We start from the raw sequence: 22553 nt of genomic DNA, 5'->3' as shown, positions 1-22553 counted from the left end.
CTGCTGCAGCAGATTTATTAGCAAAGAATGAAGTATTTTGTACTGTCCAGATCAATGGTAAAGCCACAGAGCTCAAAGTGTAATGCTATGTCAGCAGACACATTTGCTAAGGTGAGAGCTGGTAAACAACTAAATGTGGCCAGTTGTGCAAAACTTGTTGCTTATGGAGCTGAAGAAATTCAGATCGACAGCTCAGTAGTGCTTTCATGTTATGTGGTCAAAAGCTGTTATAGCTTTTTATTCTCTGTAGTCCGAAGACCTGTGCAGTCACAGTATGAGATGAATTTGCTTTCTTTTACCAAAGAAGTTCATCAGATAAGCACATGTCCAAGTTCCAGCTTCACTAACACTATTTTTTCAGAGTATGCCGATGTTTTCGATGACTTGTTGGGCAAACTGCCAGCTGTGTATTCTATGAAGTTAGACCCAGAGATCAGTCTAGTGGTCAGACCAGCAAGAAAAGTTCAGATAGCTATGCAGGACAAAGTTAAAGCTCAGTTGGATAAAATGGTGTGGCAAGGTGTAATTTCTCCAGTTAAAGAACCTACTGACTGGGTGTCGTCCATGGTAGCCACTCACAAACAAAGGCTTAGACAAAATCAGAAATATGTATTGACCCAAGAGATTTGAAGAAAGCATTGAAGAGAATGCATCATCCTATGCATACAGTCGAAGAGGTCACTGCTCTAATACCGAATGCCACTGTTTTTTTTTCAGTTTTGGATGCATAAAGTTCAATTTGGCAAGTGATGCTTGATCACAAATCTTCATTACTGACTACATTCAGTACCCCATTTGGATGATATAGACTCCTAAGGATGCCATTTGGAATAAATTCTGCAAGTGAAGTCTTTCAGCATGTAATGGGGCAAATTTTTTCAGGTTATCCTTGACCCATAATAGTAGATGATTTATTGGTCGGAGGCAATGGTGAAGCTAGTTTGTCTTATTTTGGTTCCTGTCTGTTGAAGCAGAGCATGGCAGAAATCTTAAGAGAGTTCTAGATAGAGCACGTGAAGTGAACTTAAAGTTCAACCCTCTAAAGTGCAAATTCAGACTACCAGAAGTTACATATGTAGGTCATTTGTTTACTAGTACTGGCTTGAGACCAGACCTGTCCAAGCAAGCAGCCATTCTTGAGATGCCAGCACCAGATAATGTTCAAGCTCTACAACATTCCCCTTGGTATAGTCAGCTATTTAGGCAAGTTTATACCAGACTTTAGTGAGTTGACAGCGCCTTTGAGAGAGCTAACACGCAAAAATGTTGCATGGTTTTGATTAGAACACCACCAGAAAGCATTTGAAGACCTTAAGCAGAAAACTTATACCCCATCTACATTAAGATACTATGATACCAACAAACCAATAACTCTTTCCTGTGATGCTTCAAAATTTGGTCCTGGCACAGGTATTCTTCAAGAAGCCAGATAAGTAGCCTATCCAATTAGAACACTTACCCAAACTGAGATATAATATGCTCAAATCAAGGAAGAACTTTTGGCAATAGTATTTGCATGTTCCAAGTTTCATGATTATATCTAGGGTCGAGGTATTCAGATTGAAAATGATTATCAACCTGTAGTTACTATTCTAAAGAGGCCTATGCATTCAGCTCCTGTGAGAATATAAACAATGATGCTCAAATTGCAGAAGTATAACTTCAAAATGATCTGTACAAAAGGCAAACTTCTTTATCTGGCTTATACCTTATCCAGATCACCCAGAAATACAACAGAACAGCTTGACACAGAGAATTTTGACTTTGATGTCATGGAAGTGCATAATTTTTCTACCACAAGACTTGATGAGCTGTGTGATCATACAAAGACTGATCCAATCTTGCAAAAGCTCAACCACTACATTAATACTGGATGGCCATCAATGCAATCTAGTATACCACCTGAAGTGCAAACCTATTTTCCTTACAGAGATGAGAGGTTGATGGAAGAGGACATTATTTTCAAAGGTCCTAAAATTGTTGTTCCTGCTTCTTTACAGCAAGAATATATCCAGATTTTGCATTGTGGTCACACAGATTCCAAAGCTACTAAAAGAAGGGTGAGAGGACTAGTATTTTGGCCTTCTCTAGTAAAAGAAAACTGACAGAGTACTTTCTTCATGTTCAGTATGCAATAGTACTAAACCGCATTTGCAAAAAGAACCACTTCAGCTAAGTCAAGTTCCTGAAATACCTTGGTCAACAGCAGCCACTGATATATTTGAGTGGAACAAATCAGCATTACTTATTATTTACCAGTCAGTTGTTTCAGAAATTTGCAAGAGAATGAGACTTTGTACATGTTACTAGCAGTCCTGAATATCCACAGTCAAATGGACTATCTGAATGTGCAGTGCAGAGTACAAATCAAATACTAGAGAAATCAAAGTGTGACAATACCGATGTCTCTTTGAATTTATTGAATCTCAGAAACATACCACGAGGCAATATACTTGGGTTGCCTGCTCAGAGACTTCTATCTAGGCAAACTGGAACAATATTGCCTATCAGTTTTAGTTTATTGAAGCCTAAAGCTAACAACAACAAAGCAATCAAAGCTCAATTATTCAGAAAGCATTCTTTCCAGAAGTCCAGTTATGAGAAATCGAGCAGATTTATTTGTCCACTGAAATAAGGAGACAGTGAGGATACAAACAGCAAAAAGTTTTGAACGGCTTGGTCAAGTGACAAGTATACGTACAGTGAAATCAGAGGTTGTGAAGTACAGCAGAAATCACAGGCATCTTCCTGTATCAGAACCGTTATTGTTCCTGTGATACAGATTCTAGCTCTCAGAGCAATCCAGACAATGTTCCTGTTCCAGAACATGTCTTGACTCCTACTTTTGTTTCGTTTCCAAAGAAGTTCCTGATGTCCCAAAGGTTGAACATTCATCAAAAACAATCCCAGTTGCTAATCCTAACTCTAATCTCTATGTTACACAATTTGGTCACATATCCAGACGTAGTGTGAAATGCGCAGCAACGTGGACGTGATTGTATATATCTATCTAGTTCTGTATAAATGCATGACCAAAAGTATCTGTATCTACTGCATATCATTTAATGTTGTCAGTATTGCATGACTCATTTCTCAAATAGAGAGGATGTCGAATAACATGTGTTGTACCTTTAAGAAGCATTTCCAAGGATTGAATGTGCATAAAAATAGCAAGCACTTTTTAGCTTCACTGCCATTTTGAGAAGTGCAGCCAGAGTGTGAACATGTATGTTTGTTAGCTAGCATGTATACAAGTTAAAGTTACTTAACCTCATTTCTTATCTGTTTGTATACAATTAAAGCTGCTTGCACAAGAACCCACAATGTTCATCTAACTTCATCCTGACTAGAACAGTGACACTGTCAAATGCATCTTTGTAGTCTATCCATGCCATACATAGATTCTTCCCCTTTTTTTCAGTTCTCCACTATGACTTTAACAACAAAATGATCCTTTGTTCCCTATGACTTTCTTTTATTACCCTTTTGTTCTATTGCCATAATTGAGTTTTCTTCTAAATGACAATAAACTCTGTTGGCAGCAATTCCAGGGTATAGTTTATACATCATCGGAAAGCAAGTTATTGGTCTATAGCTTTTAGGGTAACTTGCAGGTTCGCTCTTAAGTAGGAGCATTGTTTTTCTGGTTGTTAGCCAGGTTGGTGCCTGTTCGAGGTGCACATATAAATAGTTCTTACTAATGGCTAAATCTTTGTGTAAAGATGTTAATACTTTTACCCAGAAGTTAGGTAATGCATCTGGGCCTCGGGTTTTCCAATTAGAGGCTTTTCTTAACTTTGCTTCAGTCTCTCTAGCTGTTACTTCATCCCATTTCATATCCTATACACTTGAACTTCTTATTCTTTTTTTTTTTTTACTTCTTCTATCCATTTAGCACCTGTGTTATGTTCCACAGGATCTTCATAAATATTTCTCCAAAATGTATCTATTGCTTCTTTTTTTTTTTTTGGTGGTCTTTCAATTCCTTTTACCTTGCTTCCCAATACTCTATAAAACTTTTTTGGGTCATCAAGAAATTGCTTATTTTGTACTTTTCCTTTATATTTATCTGTGCATCTTATAAGTTTTTCTTCCTGTGCTGACATTTTTAGTTTAGCATTTGCAACAGTGCATAATAAATCCTGATCCACTGTAATACTGCACACTGCTTTTATCACATCTATCTTTCCGAGTATGTCTGTTGATCTGTTCCTTCTTCTATACTTTTCAAACAGTAACACTTCTTGTCTTAACTGCTTTTTAGTTTTCTCTATTCGATACTTCCATGATGGCATTCAATTTCTCCCCATCCTTTTCCTTACTACCCTGTGTTCTTGTGGTAGGACTATCTGTTATTAATATGGCTCCTATTTACTTCTGTTATATCGCATAATTACGGTGTTAATTTGTTTTATCAATTTTCTGACTTTTTGGGTTTTATTGACCGTCTGCAGTTTATTTTTTTCATTGATCTTAATATGTCTATCCATCTCTATTAAATCAAGCAACTCTTCTCTTAGATCATTTTCTTCTAAACCGAGGGCACATTCTTTGCTCTCCATTTCCTGCGGGCATTCTATATAAAGTCCCACAGCATCTTTCTGTGTTATGTTCTCTTCAGTTTCACCCAGTGTCATCCATTGCTTTTTCATAAAGAAACTCACTGGCCTATCACTCCACAACATTAACTGTGCCAGAGTTGCCACAGTTTACTGTTGTTTCCCTTGCTGTATAGCTCCAATTGAACATTTGTACTGGTTTCAAAGTATCTTCATATGCCAAATGATTAGATGCTTCCCACTCCACTGGTTTCTCCCTAATCTGGGTGTCCATTCCTCTATCCTGCTGTGATATTATGAGAGTTACATTTTCTACACTAAATCCTTCACTTTACCGGTAATCCATAACCTCAGTTTCTATTTCTTTAATGTCTCCATTACTAATCCTCTTTGTTTTCCTATTTTTTTGTATTATAAAATTTTCCATATCTGGATGCCTTTGCCTGTATTTCTTTTCAAATATATTTGGTGCTGCTCTTTTTGCATTGATTAGTTTTGCTTTCTCCTTTGCATAAATATTGCACTATATTAAATCCCTTTTTCTTTCCCATGTCTATATTTCTTCTTCAGATGTTTCCTGCTTCTCTTCTTTCTCCTTACTTTGGGGACTAGTTGTTTCATCATGCTGTGATATAACCTGTGTTAAACTTTCTACACTGAATCCTTCACTTTGCAAATATTCCATAACTTCATCTTCTATTTTTTTAACTTCTACTTGACTTATCTTCTGTTCTACATTCCCTCTTTGCGATCTTATTTTTTTTTATTGTGAAATTTTCCATATCTGGATGCCTTTGCCTGTATTTCTCTTCAAATATCTTTGAGAGCACCTTTTTTTTGTTGTTTAATTTGGCTTTCTCCTTAGCAAAAATATTGCACCATATTGGATCTCTCTTTCTCATGTTCATATTTCTTTTTTATACCCTTCAAACATCTCTAAATTTTGTTCTTTAATTTTTCACACTACCTCATTTCCAAACGCCACAAGGTTTCTTGGTCTATATTGTGTTTTTCAAGGACCTGTTGTATTAATAAACAGAATTTTTTATTTGAAGCTTCTGACAGTTTTTTCTTGTGGAAGTATTTTCCTCTAATTTCTCTCAATGTTTTTCATATATCTATTTTCTGGAAATTCTGGACTTATACAAAATTCTACTTTTTCTACAAAGTGAATCATTCAATGATACTACAATCTGTGAAATTAATGACTTCTGGGAAAATCAAATGCAAGGAACATAAAAAAAGGACAGTTGTATGACATACTTAGCTTAAAAGTACACCTTCAAAGAGAGGTCCAATGAACCTGTGCATTGGTCTGGCCATTTGTTTGCAGATGTCCTCTTTCCCTGTGAAGGTCAACACTGGCCTTGCCTCAGTGCGGGTACTGATAGTCACTGGTATGAGGTTCCCATTTAACTCATTCCCTCCAATAATGCTCTGGAAGTTTGACCTGTAACTTCCAATGGGCTGAGCCTAAGCTTTTTGCTAGAATCAAGTTACGTCCTCAAATTTCAAACAAATGTACACATCTCTGGAAAAACAGGTGATAGATACTAAAGAAGTGCAAATGGCAAACTCTTCAGCACAGACTATTTTTATAGTGGTAGTATTCTTTATAGTGTAGGTTTTAAACTGGATTTTATAAGTCACAGTAAACATAGCAATTATTAAGTTTGTAATATTTTGCAAACAACTTATAATATCTTAGTAATCACTCAAGTTACGCACATACTGATAGCATCACTTTGTTCATCCAACTGGGAGCCTTCATATAAGGCTAAGCAGCTCTGTCTGTACTACTTGACTGTCAAGATATTTAGAAAAAAGAGTGAAAGTTATAAAAATATAAATAAATATGTCCAACAATTAATACCTTTTTATCTGTGCTAGACAGAGGTCAAATATCAACATAGTTGTGTTTGACATTGTGAAAGCTTTAAGATAAAATCTTTTAATGCTTTTTAAGCAGCATGTTTTTGAAATTATTAATCAAATGTTAAGCAATATTTGACACCTAGAAGCATTTGTATGATACAACTGCAGAAACATCTAAAGCAAAACCCGGCTGTAATTCGTTAAATTAGGGTTTGCATGCACTCATTTCAGTTATTCAAGACAAGAAACTTTTAAACTTTTACAGGACATTTATAATAAATTTTATATGTATGTGTGTGGGTGTGTGTGTGTGCATATGTGTATATACATATATATATATATATATATATATATATATATATATATGGGTCTACTTTGCTTCATTGAATCTCATTTCACTGAATTTCAATTCACCCAACCACATCACTGAGAACACAAATGACTGAAAATTGATTTCACTGAATCTTATTTCACTGAACTGAACTTAGTGTGTGTATATATATATATATATATATATATATATATATATATATATATATATATATATGGTACTGTGTAGAGTACTGTAAGGCAAGTAAAAATTATGCCCTTTTTCCCCACTGTAGTGCGATCTTGGAGTTAGTATGTATAGTTAGAGGGGGTGTGGGGGCACAGCTCTCCACACTGGTGTGTGTGGGGGCCCCCCACCTTGTTTGTTTTATATTGTATTTTATCAAAAACTTCAAAACAATACATTTTAAACAATAGACATGCATAGTTGCAACACCAATGACTAACTCTCTCCAGAAGACAACATGTACTCAAACTAACTGGGGGGGGGGGGCTACGCCCCCCCCTAACTATATATAGTAACTCCAGGAGCGCACTACAGTGGGGAAAAGGGCATATACCTTTGATTTGCCTTACAGTACTCTACACAGTGCCATATATACTAACTGCAGTTCAGTGAAATGAGTTTTCAGTAATTTGTGTTTTCAGTGATGTGGTCGGGGTGAAATTAAATTCAGTGAAATGAGATTCAACGAAACAAAGCAGACCCACATATATATATATATATATATATATATATATATATATATATACACACACACACACACACACACACACACACACAAGATTACAAGATTAACTTTATTGTCATTCAACCGTTTGCACGGCTGAACGAAATTTCGTTCCTCCAAGATCAAACATTTAACAGCAACAAAAAAAAAAACATTACACACAAAGTAAAAACAATAAAAAACAGCAGTGCGAGCCAACCATCGATGACAAAAACACAACAGCTACAACTAATGCACCAACTACATCAAGTTCCAGTCTAACCGCAAGCATTGAACATCAGCTGCCGCATCCTCTAATTCCACTCAGCCCAGAAACCTTTCTCCAGTCCAGCTAAGAATCACGAGGTACTCCATCTGCACATCAAAACCAACAAACCATACACCGATCCACTGATGAAACTTCCACAGCCAACCACACAGCTCTGAAAACTGTCGACATCTCCATCTCACCTCTGAATTTCCCCAGCAAGACATAATCCCATTTTGATTTTGAAGACATAATCCCATTTTGATTCTGTACCACTAACTCACATGTATATATTTATATATATATATATATATATATATATATATATATATATACATACACAGACATACACATATATATATATATATATATATATATATATATATATATATATATATATATATAGATATATATATATATATATATTTCCAGCCATCCATCTACAACCCCTTTTTCCCATTTCTGCGCGTTGGGGTGTCACTTTAACAGTGACAATCATCTAGATCCAAGGTTTACACCACTGGCTGGCTACCCTGCCACAGTAGTTCTCCCACACCACACACTCAAATCTATCACCAATTTAGATGGTCCAATCCATCTCCTGCATGTCTGTGCCATCCTATATATGGGTGAATATTTTTTCATTGAAGAACATTTTCCTTCACACGGGGTGGAGCTGATGAATCTGATAGAAAATTAGCTGTTCAAAAAGTATTGGCTTTTTATGTTAGAGATTGCAGTCAATGACAATCAGGGAAAATGCCCTTTCCCCACTATAGTACAATCACAGAATTGAAATATATAGTTAGCAAATGGTATGGGTAGGTGCAGGACAGCTTGACCCTCTGCAAAAATATTTGTTTTATTTATTTTTCAATCTTTTCTGGATCATTTTTTTTTTAAATTGATGTGTTCACAATGATGATTTTATGACTGATGACGTGCTGTCAATCAATCTTTATGCTTCCATTTTATATATATATATATATATATATATATATATATATATATATATATATATATATATATAATATAAACACACACATGCACACATATTTGAGTATACTCACTTTCGTCAAAACACCCATACATCGACCACAAAACACCAACTACGCCAACTTCGTCACTACCACGTATGCACAGAAAAACAACCTCGGCACATGCAAAATTAAAAAAAAAAAAATAAACTATTAAAAAAAAGAAGTTATGTACTTATCATAATGTTCCATGTGTGTTTTCCATCTCGACCTTTATTCTCACTGATGGGTCGGATCTGACTCATTGGATCCATCTCGCTAAGGGGGCTTGGTAGACAAGGCTTGCAACTCTGAGACTCTTCTGACTGTGATAATAGTCACTAAAAAGAGTATTTTTCCAAGATAGACCCTTTAGATCACATGTGGCCGAAGGTTTAAAGGGGGAATAAGTGATGTATGTTAAAATGAAATTCAGATCCCAGGTAGGAGTTGGATTCTTGTATGGAAATCTAATCATCGCTGCTTCTTTAAAAAAGGCTTTACAGAGTCTGTGCAACATGACCATAGAGCCGTTCTCTCCTACATGAAATTTTGAGATTGCTGCTAGTTGGCTTCAATAGTAAAAGCAGCCACACCTTCATTCAAAAGTTTCACTAGAAATCCCAGTATAGAATGTATGGGCACAGAAAAGGGATCTATTTGGTTATCACACGTCCATATTACATAATCTTCATGTAGAGTTTTTATGGGAGGACAACAACATATGTTTTACCGGACAGGAAAGGAGAGGAAACCTGGCAACCAAGGAAACTGGAGCAGCCAAGCTGTCAGCTTGGGGGTGTGAAGGCTAGGATGTCCCATTCCCAACAAATGTGTCAGCAGGTCTGGAGACGGGTCCAGAATCCATGGTTCATCTCAAAGATGAAGTTGTAGGAAGGGAAACCAGATTTGATGAGGCCAATAGGTTGCAATCAGGATTATCGTGGTCTCCAACAGTGTTGCTTTCTGTAATAACTTGGGAATTGGAGGGAAAGCATATAGGAATCCTGGAGGCCAATCGTGAACAGTGCATCCCTTGGCGACTCCCCCATAGGAGGGATTAGGGCAAAGTAGTTGCTGCATTTGGCACGGGTGGGTGAAGTAAAAAGATCGCAGCAAGGCTGGCCCAATTTTCGGAAAATCTCTTCCACTACTTTCTGATTGAGGGACCACTCATGCGTCCATAATATGGCCCTGCTCAATTTGTCTGCAATCACGCTGGATTTCCCCTGGATGTGAGCTGCAATTAGAAAATGGTTGGAGGATGTTCCCATTGCCAAACTCTTACAGCTTCTCGACAAAGGGGGTAAGATCTGGTTCCTCCTTGTTTGTTTATGTACTAGACTACCAACATATTGTCTGACTGAATTGCTATTATTCCCAGAGGCAGAGTGTCCTGAAATGCCTGCAATGCCAAGAGCACTGCTCTCATCTCTAGGATCTTTATGTGCAAGTGAGCCTCGTGTTCCTGCCAGGTGCTTTGGACTGTCTTCCCCAGATAATGCCCCATCCTCCCCATCTGGGAAGCGTACATGACCACCATGGCTTGGGGTAAAGGCTGGAGGGAGCCGAGAAGTAATGATCTCCAAGGATGGTGATCGCTGCGATAACAGTACTCAGCAGGTAATGGGTCTTTCAGAGTCAAGGAGTCAATAGTGGATTTCGGAGTCAAAGATTCTGTCTGCTCCGAAAAAGTCCTTAGTCTGGAGGTTCCCATCTGCTCCATAGGTGCTGTTGGAGCCGGAAAATACAGTTTATCTGATTTTGGAGTGGAGGGATTAGTAGAAACAGCCTCAGAAAATGGGGTTTTCAATAACCCCTTCAATATCAACTTATTTTTACGTGCCATAAGTGCCCTCTGGTTGAACGCATGCATGGCATATGGAACAGGACTCCTGTAGATGAAGGGACTCCAAACAGTACACACAAAGTGTGTGTCTCACTGAGGGGCATCTTTTTACTGTACTTCTCACATTTTTTTAAATCCTAGGGGCCTATCTTCTTTTTGAGACATACTGACAAAAGAATAGTTAGCAAAACAGAAATAAAACACTACAACTAATTCTAGATAGAGAAAGAAAAGGAAAAGACATTTTTTTTGAACAACAAGAACAGCAACAGGAATGGGGGGGGGGGGGCAAGGCTAACTTAAACGGACTTTGGTTAGCCGCCCTCTAACTAAAATGGACAGGAACCAGAAACGGAGCAGAAGAAACAACTAATAAGCACTACCAACAAAAGAGAGGAAAAGGTAAAGGAACACCCTCTAACTAAAATGGGTGTAAGTTAGAGGTCCTCTAACCTAAATGGACGCTAATGGAAAGGGGAAAAAACTAACAAGGAAAACTTATATTAAATAAGGGAAGGCACTAAATTAGTGAAGAAATTTTAGCTAAAAACAACAATGATATTATTTGTCTTTCGGCTTTTCCCAGTTAGGGGTCGCCACAGCGGAACTCCGGTCTGCTAATGATTGGCAGTTCGTTTTTATGGTGTCGAGTTGCCAGCCCGACGCCCATTCAACGCATGTCTTTCGAACACCCACTCGACTGCGGGGAGGACATGCAGATTCCACACAGAAGGCACTCCCAACCCAAGCCGAGAATCGAACGGGAGAAACTCTTGCTGTGAGGCAACAACACTACCACTGCAGCACCGTGGAAGTACTAAAAGCAACAATGATGATAATAAAAATAAAAGATACCATAAAAGTTGTAACAATAGAAAACAGCCCAATGCTTGCTTGAAGATCCTTCTCGCAGCACGGCAAATGAGATCCGGGGAAGTTGGGGAGCTGCATTATGGGTAGGGAGGGATGCCCACGAGCTCTGCTTAAGTCCTCGAGCTTTTGTACAGGCCGAGATAGATCCAACTCATCGGTTCCAACCCATCAGTGAGAATAAAGGCGAGACGGACAACAACACAGCATAATTTTAGCAGGGGGAAAACCCTTCTGCTCTGCCCACATCCTCTGCTAATTATATATACTAACCCTGAGATTACACAATATCAGGAAAAGGGCATACACCCCAACCCCGAGAATTGTGCAGTCTCATATACCGGTCAACCATCCTTTTAGTTCACCAAATTAAGTTGACAAAACATATGTTGAACAAACATTATTTAAGGCACACTCCCCCATATAAATAAATGAAAAGACACACACACACAGACATGTATATAGATTTATGCCTACTTCACAGCAGAGAAGAATGAAGCCCTGACTACAACCCAGATGAATGAGGGTATGACTATCTTCTCAGATGCTGGAACAGCTAACAAAAGTTAAGGGAATAACAAAGAGGATGCCTACTCATCTCTCTAACAGGCTTGGTAAGCTAGCTGTGATGGGTAGCATGGAAGAAGATACAGTTCCTTCATTACTGCTCTGTGCACACTCACATGATATACAATGCCCATCACATCCTGGGTATGTTAGGGCAATATATTCCCCCTGTCAAATTACCAGTCATCCATAGTGTGACAGCCTCCCCACACACACTTCTGCTTCTCTGTCTGGTTGCAGAGTGAAATACAGCCTAATATCATGTAAGGCTTTTATCATCAGAAAGAAAAGACCCAGCCATTAAAGGGTTATATCAGGGATAAGTGCTAAGAACACTGGCTCCAGACAGCAAGCAAAGCAATAGAGAAGTGCTGGTGTGCTGAAGCCTGTGCTGACTGACCACGTAATGATTCTGACAAGTGTAAAACCTGCAGAAAAAAATTATGATATATTGCTAACAATGAGACAATACTACTAGAGTAGTAATAACAAGGAATTAAAATCAAACACAAGCAAAAGAAGCTGGAAAACACTGAAAATGCAGGCTAATTCAATATTTCACATCTCTGGCATGAAGAATGCAACACTGTTCGATTAAATCTCATACACAAACAATGTAAGCCAGACTGCCCCTGCAGGTAGTACTACCACAATCCTCAAATCTCCTAAAAGCTAAAAAATCTGATTTGAGCAAAGACCCATCACTGTGAATAAAAAATATGAAGTGTACTTCTTGTGAGATGGCTATGAAACTATATTGTGGGATCCAAGACTTTCTTATGGGAAATATGCTTTAACAGGAAAACTTGCTGCCTAATATTACTTCAGCATTTCTTATTAAGATACTGTCATGATAGCACTTCATCATTTAACTGAAACATTTTTTTATATATTCAACAGTGTTAAATGAAGGAAAGTATTAGTAATTCACATTGCACTTCTTTCAGAATACTACCTGCTGAAACAGTGAGATTTTCTTTGTTATGCTTGATGGAAAGTCCAGTTCACAAGCTGAGCTTCTAGCAAACTTCTGCCACAGGTCAGCATCTTCAAAGCTAAGAGCTTGATATAGTGTTGGAAAGGATGTCTGGAAAAGAAGCATGATATGTATTCATCAAAAATAAAGTAACTTCTTTTTACAGCGTAATAAGCATAAAAATGAAAGGCTTAAGTCTGTACAGTCTGTCACTCAGCCTGAATTTAAACATCTCTAGCCCATGTATCAATCCAGTAGTTTTTTTATAATAAATGCCTTTTTATGTATTCAGGAATTCTGTTTCATTTATCAGCCATTCTTCCTGAAACAAACTTTTGGATTTAAGTAAACCCCACATCTTAAGTATCACCTCCTATAACATAAAATTTTGGCCTGATATCCGTAAACAGTCAAATACATTCTTCTAGTATCAGAACTCTTCTTATTCTTTGCTTAACATAAACTACACAAATTCAGCATTCCTCACTTCTGCACAGAATTATTTGCCAGGCTAATCTGTAGTCTGGTCAGTCTTTGTTGAATGTTTTTTTTTTCCTGTTTTTGTTTTAGTCTTTGCAGGAAGCCCAAACTGAGACTCTGTCCTTGCCAGCACCAGTGCACATGTTCAGAATATGCGCATAAATATCAAGGTCACTGCTTACAGATAGTCCAAAGTCAGTTTATTAATATATTTTAATCATATTCTAGCCTCCTGTGATATACACCCTGTCTAGTTTACTCATGCCACAACTAATCTTCACAGTGTTAATGTCAATGTTAATTTAGGTTCAGTAATGAATCATTTAATTCATCTAGTTTATAATCTTACCTTATCATTCTTATTCATAATTATTCACCAATCTAACATTCTGTCATCTGCATATTTTACCTGCATTAATTATTTCTCAGAATATCCACTTAATACTTGAGCAGTTAGTTAACCATGTGGTATAACCCATTTCATGATGTTCCACTCACTTGGTGAGCCATCTCTTTTACAACCAACATCTGGGTTCATAGACAGCTAATAGGCATACAACCCATAAGATCAGAGATGAACCTAGCCCACTTCCCAAACATTATACCTTTTAACTGTCCAGATTTTCTCAGAATATCCTTATATTTGCCTCATAATTTTGATCTGTTCGTCATAAAATTTGTGTTTTTTTGAAAGTCATTGATAATTGAAGTCATTAAATAATGACATACATTTGAGTTTCAAACTTACTATCCTGCACAGCATGGAAGCTAATGCAAAACCTGTTACTCCTTTCTAGGTTTACAAGAGCGTTATTTAAAATATGTCCCTGATTTTGGGCCTTCACCTCCTCCTCCCAATTATTCTTGAATCTGTCCAGATTTCTTGTTCTTTGAAGTTGAGAGGTATGCCTACCATAATTATAGCTTTTCATGGATGGACTAAAATCAGAATGGTCTTCACTACACTCTTTCCACTAACAGATGGTACTTCTTGTTAACTTTTGACTTTATTGTCAGATGCCCATCTCTTAGAACTAGTGCAGGAGCACTAAGATGTTTCAGATAAATTTTCTGGAAATTATAAAAGAAAATTAAGTTAGCTTGCGAGTTTACACATCTTCATGTATAAAATACATGTGAAGAAAAGCTGGACCCTCAAAACTAATATTATTTTATTTTACAAGCTTTTCAGCAAATTCATCTAAAACTGACAGCAATAATGTTTCTTAAAACTATGAGTGCTATTCCCAGTTGCTGTACCACAAATATCTTGAAATGGAACCCCACTATGAAAGAGTCAAAAGAAGTGGCAACAGTCTAGGCAAAATAAGCTTTAACATATGTAAGAAAGTATTAGCAACTACATAATAACAGATACAATCAACCAATCTGTTAAGCTATGAGGACTCTCCTTGTCAACAAGTGGGTCCTTCTTGTTCATCAGTTATAATTTGACACATTTTTCTCAGACACTCTCTCTCTCTTTTGAGGACATGCTTGTTTGGTGCCAGTCACGTGCCAGCTTATTAAGTTAGTCTATTCCAAACTTGCCAGTTTCAACCATTAGCAAGCAATCCTATAAATTACCAAACAACAGTGTAGATTTGACACAACATTTCTGAAGTACAGCTGTGTGAGAATCTCACTGTAACTATAAATGTTCAAGTAGAATCACTGTTATAGTAGGATTTCTAACATATGGAAATTATTTGCAGGAGGGTGTCCAAGTCAGCCAAACTAAGAAAGCTTTATCATATGCCAAATTCTCCCTAATGCATGGACACACATCTGTGTCTCCGGATAAGGAAGGCAGTGATTCTAACTCATCTTCTGTTCTTTTTGGACACTGAGAGAAGAAAAGAACAGAGACTTCACAAATTAAAAGGAAGCAACTGTAGCTTCCATATACTTCTTTTGTAGTACTGTCAGATGAAGTAAAGAGAAACCAATACTGAATGGAATGAAAAGTACTCGAGATTATTTGCTTTTCAGGTCCCCCACACCCTAGTCCTTATGTAAAAATATGTCCTCTGCAGGAGAAAGGCCCCTGTTTGGTGAATCTGAAAGGAACCCTGTAATGTAACAGTGATTCTACTGAAACAGCTACTGCTTTGTTAAGTTTCTCACACAACTGTACTACGTTCTTAGGGATAACTGCTGCAGTACAATTTATAACATACAAGAAAACTCCAGCAGCAATAAACATATGCAGTCCAAAAAAACCCACAAAGGTTATTCCAGCAAAGACCGTGACATGAGGAGGCCTTGCAGGATTGCTCTACTCAATCTTGCCCTACGTCTGGACTGAATTTCTACCTCATAGTAATAAGAAAAAAATGTACAAATGCTTTAAGCTGAAGCATACTCAGAGAAAAAGACAATGACAAGACAAACAGCCTTCATAAGTGAGCCTTTACCTTTTCCTTTTTTCCTGTCTAAGCAGTTACTTGAGCTGTTTTTGTACTTTCAAGAAGGGGAAATGTTTCCTGTTTTGGCAGATCAGAAAAAAATACCAACAGCTGGACTATGTGACTGAAACAGCATTCTAAAATGACCTTGGGAATGAAAGGAGAATTAATATGAAGACTGTCCCTGTCCTTTGGAAAATCATGAATAGCTCATTGCACAAGACAGCTTCCAATTCTGAAATTCTACAACCTAAAGTTGTGGCCCTTAAATCTAATTCCCAGGATAGGAATTTAAAGGCGGCAGAGGTTGTTGGGCGCAAAGGGATCTAGGGTCAGTTTTCCCAACACAAACTTGAAATCCTATGGCAAAAGAATGTGCCTTCCTGAGTGAAAGAGATGTAATACTTCCCAAATGAACTGCTTCATTAGGACATAGTTTGCAGATGGAAGATGCATAGTATACAAGCTGAGACAGCAAGTATGCACACCTTAACATAAACATCAAAAGACCTCCACAGAAATGGCCAGAGAAATATGACAGCACAAGAAGCAACACTACTAGGGTTAACTCCTAGACCATTTGTCTGCACAAGATGGAGAATATTCCCTATTTCACAAGATACAGCTTCCCATAGTGGGTTTTCTGGTATCCTTTCTTATTTCAAGCATGTCCTCTGCCAAAAGGGACTTAAAAGGAATGACAGGTCATCCATGTTCTCTGTCAGTCTTGGCTCCTGTAAATTCATGTGCAGCAGTGTGCCTGACTTCTATGTCAGCTCATCTGTGGCTAGTAGAAAACTGAAAGGAGGTCCCTTTGCTAGCTAGGACAACAGTAAGACCCAGTGCTATCCATGCTAGTAGACTGTACCCAGTACCTTTTTTTGATACCTTTACCTTTGTCCTTAACTTTTTTCAGTAGCACAGGTGATGGGAGGAATGAAGGAAAAAGGCTGTTCCATGGAAAAAAGAATGCATCCACTGTGCAAGCATCTTGTGCAACAGCAAAGAAAAAAGTGGTTCTTCCAGGAAACAAAGAGCTCCATGTCCAGCACCCCAAGTTTTTCAGCCAAGAACTTAAAAGCTGCTTTACTCAGGTACCTACCATTCAAGGCTGCTCATCAGAGTCCTGCTCAAAGTGTGTATAGCTGGGTTTCAATCTGACAGGATGCAGGTCTTCTTGGGAGGTGTCAAGTTTGGTAGGGTGGCCATTTCCCAGATTTACACTGCTAATTTGCAGAAAGGTATAATTTTGTACCCCTCTATTCACTTACATACCACATTACAGAGGTGTTGCATGTGATCATCTGCAGCACTCCTGGTTTCCATGTGGACCTGAAGACTAACTGCCTGTATTACCACTGGCTTTTGGGCAATAGACCACCTGCTTTTGACTTCCATTTTTCTTACAAAGGCCCCCCCATGCTTTGCAGGATGTATACATTGTCAGGGTTTGGATGTGTAATGGGTTGCCTGTGTTCTCTATTTAGCTACTCACCAGTACAGCTCCTATTAGATGCAAGAGAGGACTGGGGTTGCTCCATCCAATGCCTGAGAATACTGCCCTCAGTACACTCTCACAATCACTGTATTCTTGGCTACAAGGAGCCTGATTAAAGGTACCACAAGAATGACAGATGCCACGGGCACCAGCATTGTGAAGAAGTCTAACAAAGTCATGTAGGACTTCCGTACCTGTTCCAAAGAAAAAAAAAAGCTTGGGAAGAACAGTGCTTTAGCTGTAGGCAAAATGATCTTGCATACATCTGCATCTACAGTGACCTCCATGAACAGTCTGGTCATGCTGGGTGTTAGAAGGGATTCTGATTTACTGTCGGAGAAATTACAGTTGTGTACATTTACCATAAATGTAGATGTTCAAGTGTCTTCACTGTTGCAGTCATCACATTTGGGTTATCCCTGCTGGGGTAGCCCTCGGCCGGCCTGAATACCAGACACTTAGTATTTCTGCGTCAGCTGCTGTCACTTGAAGACTGATGTCAAGTCGTCAGGGGTATAAAAAAAGGCAGCCGACGCCATTACATCAGTTTTTCTTGCCCTAACCGGTTACGAGCCTCCAAAATAGTTGGCCAGGCTCTGGTGGCAGGACCCTACCAGTGGAAAAAAATATCAATATGTCCCTTCTAAGGAAAGGAGAACAAGAAGGAAGAAAGATAACAAAAAGAAAAAGGGGGAAGGAGGGAGGGAAACCAGGACTGGAACAATGAAGACCTCTAACATCTACATTTATGGTAAGTGTACAAAACTGTACTATGTTCTTCCTGTTTCACTGTTGTAGTCATCACATTTGGGTAGATTCTGAAAGCTGAGGAAATGGATGGAGGAAGTCAAGGAAGCTAGGGGCTGGCTAGCATGCCCTGCAAGACTGCAGAGGCAAAACCTGCCCTGGATTTAGAAAAGAGAGGCAGGTGGTAATGTTTAGTAAAGGTGTGAACAGATGTCCAGGTGGCAGCCTCCAGGATGTCCCTGGTGGGGACTCCTCTGAAAAATGCTGGAGAGGTGGAGGCTGCTCTGGTGGATTGGGTCCTGATCCCCTTGGGGGGAGGCTTGCCATGCTGCTTGTAGCAGAAATGGATGCAGTGTGCTATCCATTTGGAAATGGTTTGCTTGGAGATGGCTTTGCCCTCTGCCCCTGAAGCAAAGCTAACCAGCAGTTGATCAGGATTTTTTGAAGGGTTTAGTCCTGTCCAGATAGTATCTGAGCTGTCTGTGCACATCTAGACAGTGCAGAGTCCTTTCCCTCTTCGTTTGAGGGTTAGGAAAGAGGGTGGGTAAATGGATGGATTGGTTGAGAGCCATACTGGATACCACCTTGGGCATGAAGGATGGATTAGTTCCGAGAGAAACCCTGTCTGCATGGAAGATGATGAAGGGATCCACTGCCATGAGCGCTTGCAGCTCAGAGACTCTGCTAGCTGAAGTGATGGCCAGGAGGAAGGCTGTCTTCCAGGAGAGAAATTTTAGCTCTGCAGAAGAAGCTGGTTCGAAAGGAGGAAGGGTGAGCTTTTCCAAGACAAAGTTAAGGTCCCAAGCAGGTGTTGGTGCCCTTCTGGGGGGCCTCAAGTTGTTAGCCCCTCTGAGGAATCTGAGGAAGATTCCATGGAGGAAGTGGGGACAGGCTGCGCAGCAAGGGGTACCAGTGCTGTCTGGGCCAGTCTGGAGCTATGAGAATGGTCCTTGGTTTTTCTTCCCTTATTATGATCAGTACCATGGGGATGAGAGGTAGGGGAGGAAAGGACTAAACCGAGAGGTTTACCCAGGGAAAGGACAGGACATTGACTTTCCATGTCATGCAGTGATGCTTCATGGCGCAGAATTTGCTGAGCTGATGGTTGGTGTGGGAGGCAAAGAGGTTGACCTCCATGGTTCCCCATTTCTGAGTTATTAGTAAGAAGGTGTTTCTGTTGAGCTGCTACTCATGCGGGTCCAACAGTTTTCTGCTTAATTGGTCTGCCAGGGAGAGCCTGGCAGGTATTGTGCTACCAGGTGTAGATGCAGGGAAGAGGCTATGGACCAAAGTGTCATGACCAGCCTGCACAGCAGGTAGGAGTGAGTCCCTCCCTGCTTGTTGATGTACCACATCACTGTGGTGTTGTCTGCTTTGATCAGGAGAATTCCCTGGAGAGAGAAAGGGTTTGAAAGCCATCGAGGCCTGCTGCAAAGCCATCATCTCTTTTAGACTGATGTGCAGGGGGAGTTGCTGGGGGTTCCACTGGCCCAGTATGCACCTACTGCCCAAGCATAGTCTTATGCGTCTGTGGTGAGGGTCTGGGTGGCAGGGAGAAGGGGAGTCCCTTGTTGTGGGAGCAGGCTGTTGCCCACCAAAGAAATTCCTCCCTCAGGCAAGGAGTAATAGGTAAAAGAGTTTCCAGATCTTGAGAGTGTTGACATCAAAGGCTCTTTAGGTACCACTGAAGTTTCCTCATATGCAGGCTGGCATATGGAATAAGGAGTATGCAAGATGCCATGAACCCCAAGGCTTGCATGATTTCCCTTGCAGAAAGCTGGGGCCTACTGGCCAGTTAAGAGAAGTAAGCTGATAGGAAACTTTGTTTCTCTGGTGTTAGGCATGCCATCTGGGATGCTGTGCCCAGACTTGCTCCCAGGAAGATTATCCTTTTGGTGGGTACCTGTTTGGATTTCTTTTCGTTGATTGTGTATCCTAAGGAAATTAGTAGGTCCTTTACAAAGGCCAGGTCTTTGAGCAGCTTTTCCTGGCTATCTGCCTGAATAAGGCAGTCGTCTAAGTAGGGATAAATCTGAATATTTTTGTCTGCAAAAAGCAATGGCTGGAGCCAGGCATTTTGTGAAAACTCTGGGAGCAGTAGATAAGCCAAAGGGAAGTGCAGAGAACTGAAAGTGTTGAGATCCTGCCCTGAAGCAAAGATATTTTCTGCAGGACTCCCTGATAGGAATGTGGAAGTAGGCCTCTTTTAGGTCCAGTGTGACTAGCCAAGCATCCTTGGACAGCATGGGTAGCAGCTGCTGGAGGGTGAGCATTTTGAATTTTGGGATCACCAAGAAGGTGTTTAGAATGGATAGGTCGAGGATGGGCGCCAGGTGCCCTCTTTTCTGGGTACCAGAAAAAGTCTGGAGTAGAAGTTTTGGCCTATCTGCTCTGCAGGAACGTGTTCTACTGTTCCCAAGGAGAGCAGGGTATGGATATGCTTTTGAGCCTCTGCCCACTGATTTGGTGGTAGATCTGGGAACCCTTTGGGGGTTGGAAGGGTGTGGAAGGAGAATTTGCATCTCCTGAGACACAATGTTCAGAACCCATTGGTCCCTGGTAATGGTGGCTCAGATGCTCGAGTAAAGGGAGAGTTTTCCTCCTAGGGGTATGTGATGGAGGGAAGAGGCGAGGTAGAGAGGGGGTTGAGTCATTGTGAGTTTTTGCCATAAGGGGGTAGCTTAGAACTCCCTGGTTTTGAAGTGGAGGCAGTCCACTGCTTAGATCTCTGCAACTCATGGGACAGCTTTCTTGGAGGTCTGTTTCCATGGGGCCTAGGCTGGCCCTGTTTACTAGGTGCAGGAAAGGACCAGTACTTAGAAGGAAAATGCCTGCTGAACCTAGGGGGCTGTACCTGTAAGAAATCTTTATAACAGTCTGCATAGATTTTGCTTTTTCTTCCATCTTTTTTAACACCTCTTCTGCTTTAGTACCAACTAAATTATCTTTGTGCAAGGGAGCATCCAACAATTTTGATTTGACATGGTCTGGCAGGGGGTGTTCCTTAAGCCATGCATGTCTTCTAATGACAGATCCACTGACTGCTGCCCTGCAAGAAGCTTCTAGGGTGTCAAAACCGCAGTGCAAAATGTGTTTAGTTACTTGACCAGCAGAGTGCATTAATTCCTGTAAATCTTTAGATTCTGCCTATGCAGGAAAGGAGGACATTTTTTGTTTAAGGAGTTCCAAGGTATGTTGCTGATATTTAAGCATATGGAACTGAGTGCCCTGACAGCAAGAGTAGCTGAGATGTATACTTTTTTACCCCATCTATCCAGTGCTCTGGAATCCCTGTCTGAGGCGGTGGGATTCTTAGCTGAAGTAGCTTTAACCCCTTTTGGGCCTTGAGTAATGACCTCAGGGTCTGCAGTTGGGTTTTTAAAGAGATATTTGTGAGAGTCAGGGACTCTGTAGTACCTGTCTGGCTTTCTGGTAGCAGGGGGGAGGATGTCTGGAGCCAAGCTGGATTCAAGGAAGACATCATCTACCACATCTAGGACTGGGGGGATGGCTAAGGGCCTGTGCTGTGGAAGGTCCAGGAACTCTCTGAGTCTCTTTTTAGACTGTGGGTAGTCTTGACTCTCCCATTTGAAATGCTCCTTTAAAGTATGCAGGGTTTCCCCAAAGGAAAAATTCTCTGGGGGAGAGGCTGAAGGAGTATATTCCTCTGCATCAGTATCCTCATATGTAGAGAGGAGCTGCATGTTTTTATAGTCAGATGGATCAGATTCATCTGACTCTTGTTCAGACAAAACTTCTGGAAACAGATCTCTTTTTCTTTTTGAGGGAGTGGCTTGGCTTCCCCTAATCAGCATGATAAGGTCCTCTGCCATTCTAAGCATTTGTGACTAAGGCAAGGGAGCAGGCACCAGAGAATGGCTGGAAGTCGGTTTCTTGGGGGTGGTTTGACCGCTGGGCCTAAGGAACTCGGCTGGTTTAGAAAGAATGGTAGCCAGGAAAGAAGGCGTTGGTTTATGTCTGGATTCGATGTTGCAAAGGACTTCCTAGGAAGCTGGTGCCTGCACAGCGGCTCCGGACCCATCCAAGGTAGAGACAACCACAGGATCCTTAGACGAAGAAGTGTTCTGCGGCATACCGGACTCCAAAAGTGTCTTGGTAGAGGCCTGTGAATTAACTGAAGTGGGCATCAGGGGCTGCGAAAGCACCTCACTGAATTCCAGAGGACTGATGACCAGCTTGGTGGTAGCGTCGTCGGAAAGTTTAGTCCTGTGCAGTCTGTCTTTGTCTTTATCTTTACATTTTTTTGGAAGGTCTGCTGTCGGATGGCATATGGAAGGCATATCGGAATTTGAGGACTGTAAATGGAAATATCGGGCTACAATAAGGGCCCGACGACAAATAGTTCTGGCGTTAAAGCAGAGAACCGACAATGAGGGATG

General features: G+C 40.1%; 1 protein-coding gene across 2 annotated transcripts in view; it reads right to left on the bottom strand.

The window, feature by feature from the left end:
* The window catches only part of DYNC2H1 (dynein cytoplasmic 2 heavy chain 1), a 6555988-nt gene that overhangs the window by 1212785 nt on the left and 5320650 nt on the right, over positions 1-22553 (bottom strand). For both annotated transcript variants that reach the window (XM_044072582.1, XM_044072581.1), the window contains one exon: positions 13000-13131. In XM_044072582.1, the coding sequence (XP_043928517.1) occupies positions 13000-13131 (132 nt within the window). The remainder of the gene's footprint in view (positions 1-12999; positions 13132-22553) is intronic.

Source organism: Protopterus annectens, chromosome 5.part0, assembly GCF_019279795.1.
Source record: "Protopterus annectens isolate FY-2018-M chromosome 5.part0, PAN1.0, whole genome shotgun sequence".
Taxonomy (NCBI): domain Eukaryota; kingdom Metazoa; phylum Chordata; order Ceratodontiformes; family Protopteridae; genus Protopterus; species Protopterus annectens.
This window is presented reverse-complemented; position numbering and strand designations above follow the sequence as displayed.